The 4,946-nt window shown below is 33.7% G+C and overlaps 1 protein-coding gene across 1 annotated transcript; it reads left to right on the top strand.

The window, feature by feature from the left end:
• Positions 1–3,583: 3,583 nt before the first annotated feature.
• On the top strand, positions 3,584–4,657 carry LOC149949046 (zinc finger MYM-type protein 1-like). The gene is made up of 2 exons (XM_090171226.1): positions 3,584–3,658; positions 4,151–4,657. The coding sequence occupies exons 1-2, from the start codon at positions 3,584–3,586 to the stop codon at positions 4,655–4,657; spliced, it is 582 nt and encodes a 193-aa protein (XP_090027352.1).
• Positions 4,658–4,946: the final 289 nt, after the last annotated feature.

Consider the following 4,946-nt stretch of genomic DNA (forward strand, 5'->3'; position numbering starts at 1 on the left):
TTACAACAGATAGTTAATAGACTCTTAGAATTTAATAACAGCAAACGAAATCCAGAACCAGAATTTAATCCACAACGCATTGAGCCTAAACATGAACATCATGATGGACCAACATTGCAAAATTATGAAGGTGTCCAATATAAGAAAGTCTTTATCAATGGGTTTACTCTTACAAGCAAAGATGGTGACAATTGCTGTAAACTAAACGACGATAAAGTGATGAAGATATATAACATAGTGAAAAGCCACGCTAATATATACCTAATTGGTAAATATTACAAAGAAGTGTCAGATGCATATAAATACCCCTGTAAATCTTAGAATTTGGGCATTGAAAAACTTTCAAACCTATCATCACTAAAAGCGTGGCCAGCCACTTCATTTAAAAAGAAATGTTACTTTTTATCACAAAGAAGTGACTCTGGTGTGTCTGTTCCACTTCTGCATAATAGTTTAGAGTGGAGGTCAGTAAAGCACAGTTTTTTCATCACTTAATAATTGCTTAATTGCACATTTTTCATTACTTAATAATTGCCTCCAAAATGTTTAAAATTTAAAAATAGTAACCACTGTTACACAATCAAACGTTTATTAAAAACAACGCTACATCTGTTCGGAACGGCTCGCACGTTCCGCCGTCAGGCGTAAAGTGTAAATCCAAAACAACTGACATATTCCGTCGGGTTGTTTTTAATAAACGTTTTATGGTGTAACAGTGGTTACTATTTTTAAATTTAGTACTATGCACAAGTTAGCTTGTCTAATAATATTTTTATCCAAAATTTTTGAAAATACAATTAATATCAAGTACATTAATATTTTTATGGCTTTCCTTTGTATGCATTTTAATTTAAAAGAAAAAATTCTCATAATACATAATGATTTTTTAGGTATCTTAATTCAACGATCATTAAACATGTTTATGGTTGTTGAGTATGATGAAAAAACATCAGAGGGGGACACAGAATGTGGTGTAATCAGTAAACGGTGGTTAAGTAATAGTGGAAAAAATTGCTATTGGCCACCATATCGCTCTAGCGAGAGAATTGTAAAAGCGATTCTAAATGCAGAAAAGCGTACAAATACATGGAATAGCTTTGGTATAAGCCGTGTATTTTACGAGACAGGTGATATATGAAAAAAAAATGAAATATGATGCCTATACTTGTACTGATTAAAAATTTTAATTTTGTAGATAATTTTAAAACTGCTGAGAAAAAAGCCCTTGAAAGTGAATGGAGGTCGGATATAGGAACTGATAATACTGAGGCAGAAAATGAGAACGAAATTCCAAAGAAAAGGAAAAGAGGGACAGCTACTCGTGATGGAAAATAAAAGCTGAATAGATCAAACGATGAAAGCAGTGATGAAGGTATGATACAAAATTACATTATCATTATTACAATGAAATGTTACCACTTTTGGGCTCATGCAGAAACTATTAGTGGATGGTGCGCTCCTTATTAAACTATCTGGGTGCTTGTTTTTTATGATAACTGGCATAGTTGATTTTGTACTTCCCTCTGCAAGCCACCCCCCCCCCTGAATACATTAATGTGTTAGTAAGTTAATTTTTTACACTGTGTTTCACATATTCAAACTCATCTAAATTCTAACGTGTAACGTTGCCTCCAGTACCAAAATTTCCGAAAATTAAATAACATTATCATTTGGTACATATTTACCAATTCCTTTAAACGGCACAAATGATCAAAGGGGCACAAATTAGTTAACGCAGAAAAGTAGAGTGTTACTAAATGTTACAGGAGGAGGAGAGTTCAACGAAATGTTCAACATTTAAATAATCAGTTTCCCTTACAGTAGCAAGTTAGTACTTGTTTTCTCATTTATAATAGTGTAATTACCTTTTTAGAAGCAAAACAGTACAGAAATAGATTAATACTTTGTAGATTAATGTTTTTTTTATACTCGAGGGGGGCTGGAGTATGTGTTATATAATACAGGAGGTCTGTCCATTTGTTTCAGTGTTAGGAGGTGGGAGGGAGGGCGCTGTGTCGAAAGAGTCTATTTTTTTGCGTTACCTAATTTGTGAACAGCCCCAAATGGCATAACACTTAATTTTTATATTTTAATTTTTAGAAGTGATTAAAATACTCAGCTCCAGTACGGTTTCTTTCCCTTCTTTGGTGATCAACAATCATGATAAATCAACTAATAGCGAATATGTTAATGACGCTAATATTGAATGTAAGATAATAATCTAAAATATTCTGAAGTTTTGTAAAACGTGCCATTAATTTGTAGTAGATAACATCAGCACACCAATTAGTGATCGAGACGCAGCTCTACCAATTCAAACACCCGTAAGCTTCAGACAGAGTGGGTCTAGCCGTTTTCTAAGCTATGACAATAAAGAAAGTCCAGAGGAAATAGCAAAGACCTCAGAAAAAACTCCTAAAGTCTCATCACAGAGCTCCAGTAAAAACAAAAAGGATCATTTAAGTAGATATAATTTTTGTCTTATTTAGTATTTAATTAAAAACAATACTACAATTTAGTTTATTTAATATTTAGTATCAGATTCCTTAGTGGAGACAATTCTCCGAAAATTAGAAGTTATCGAAAGAGATGGTAAATCTAATGAAAGAATGCTGAATAAATTATTACTAGATAAGGATCCAAAAAACTCAAAAATCGATGAAGATCACCTTAATTTACCTGTGGACTCAAATGCATCACTTAACGACTTAGAAATCTATTTAAAGGATAACACTAATAATCAGCTAACTTTGGTAAATCCCATTAAATTAGATGTTACTTGTATTTGATACTTTATTGAAAAACAAATTTAGATTTCCTTCCTCGGAGGCTTAGGCGGTAGAAACATTGGAGATGCTACCAGACGAATTTTAAGTACACTGATGAATGGCAAAATAGCTCAGCACTTCAATTGGAAAGTCCATGGGAAAATGGCCTTTTCAGATTTAGTTAAGTAAGCATTTTTTTCGTAAATAATGGATTGTATATTGTACTTCTCTAATTTTTTTTCTAATACAGGTGCTGTGAGAGCAAACTCATCGTACAAAAACGTTCAACAGTCTGATATAGAAACTATTATAAAAGAATGGCTGAAGCAAGCGTATAACCGCATTTGTAAAAGAGATCCAAGTAAAAAAAAACCTTGGGGACCAACTCAACCGAACAAACGGCTATACTCAAGTGATTCATTGATACTGACTTGTTCCAAATAGGAACGAATGCTTCGCTCGATCATTGTTTTATTCACTGGACAATTAATGTAGCTCAGTTTTTTGTTTAAAATTAAGGATAAAATTGTAAACTTTTTGCTTAACTTTATTTAAATTTCACAAAAATATATTTAAATGGAAAATTATGCATATGTATAGTAATTTAATTCCACGATGTTGGGAATATATTTTCCCACCAAGGGTATGAACACGTGAGGGGGACGTGGACCAACACGTGAGGGGGACGTGGACCAACACGTGTTTAAACACGCGATTTAGTGGGACATACTCATCGTTTCAGCCACGTGTTCCGTCACTTGCTACACACTTTGTCACAACACGTGTAGTATACGTATATTTGCTACCTGGGTACCATGCCGAACATCATCGATTCTTCCAAGAAACCTAATAGCATAGCTAAAGCTAATAGTGATGATACCTGTTTCGAGGTAACTAGCATAAATTCAGAGAATCGTTCTCTTTTTGCTATTCCAATATTACCATCTTATCCAACGGACCGCGGTAGTATTTTGAACGATTAATACAAAGCGATATATTGTTGAAAGGGGACATTGTAGACCGACTGGTCCCTTTGAAATGGACGAAAAAGGGCGTTCTTTTTCCGAAAAATGGTTTTATTTGACATCAAACGTTCTATCGAAAGCTTTGCAATCTACAGACATAGATTTCATAAAGGCGGCTAACCTCTTATAAGTGTGTATGGGTGAACTCACTAGTGTTACGAATAATTTAAAGGACATGTTAACCGAGACGAAGGTTATTGCGAGGAGCTGGTCCATTCGGCCAGAGTTTGAAATGAAAAGACAAAGGAGGGTAAAAAACATTTCGACGAATTATGTGAAGATCAGCGCTTAACGGATCCTGAAAGTTATTTTAGAGTTAAAATATTTTATCGAACTTAAGATATTATCATCGATCAGCTTAAATGTCGATTTACTGGTTTAAATGAGATTGAGGAAAGATTTAACGTAATAAAAACGATAAGTTTAAAAAATCTAACCGATACCGAACGTTCGAAAGAAGCTGAGAAACTCGTAAAAGCTTATCCTAAAGATTTATCTAACTCATTTGTACCAGAAATTCTCAGTTTGAGGTGTGCGTTGAAAGAAAATATCCGAAAGGTTTCGACCGTAAAAGAGTTGGCCAATTTATTCATCAGAGATAACCACTCTTTGTCTGCCAGTTTATCTGAACTCTACACGGCATTACTACCTTTTCTAACAATACCAGTGACATCTTCCAGTGCCGAGCGCTCATTTTCTAAACTAAAAATAATTAAAAACTATCTGAGAAGTAGCATGAGGCAAGAAAGGCTATCGGGGTTGGCATTGTTATCAATCGAACAAGACACTGCACGTCAGTTAAAAACTGATAAACTAATCGATCAATTTGCAGATTTGAAAGCAAGAAAGAAATATTTCACATAATGAAACATAATTATGTGAAAATGAACTTCGTTCTAATCTCCTATTGCTATACTCTAGTCGAACTGTAGATATCAACTTTAACTAGTAAAAAAATAGTTGTTGAAAGTTAACTACGTACTATTATATATGTTCTGTATCCGTCGTGAATTTTAAATTTTTTGAACTACCGTCAACTTCGTACTATTTTAACAGTGTAAAATATAAAAGTTCAAATTTTAATTAAAGTTTTAATTTTTGCCATATTTCTAGCTATGTATTAGGGGCCCCAAAGAAAAATTTGCCACGGGCC

The sequence above is a fragment of the Leiobunum rupestre genome, chromosome 4 (genome assembly GCF_980474605.1).
Source record: "Leiobunum rupestre chromosome 4, qqLeiRupe1.1.hap1, whole genome shotgun sequence".
Taxonomy (NCBI): Eukaryota; Metazoa; Arthropoda; class Arachnida; order Opiliones; family Sclerosomatidae; genus Leiobunum; species Leiobunum rupestre.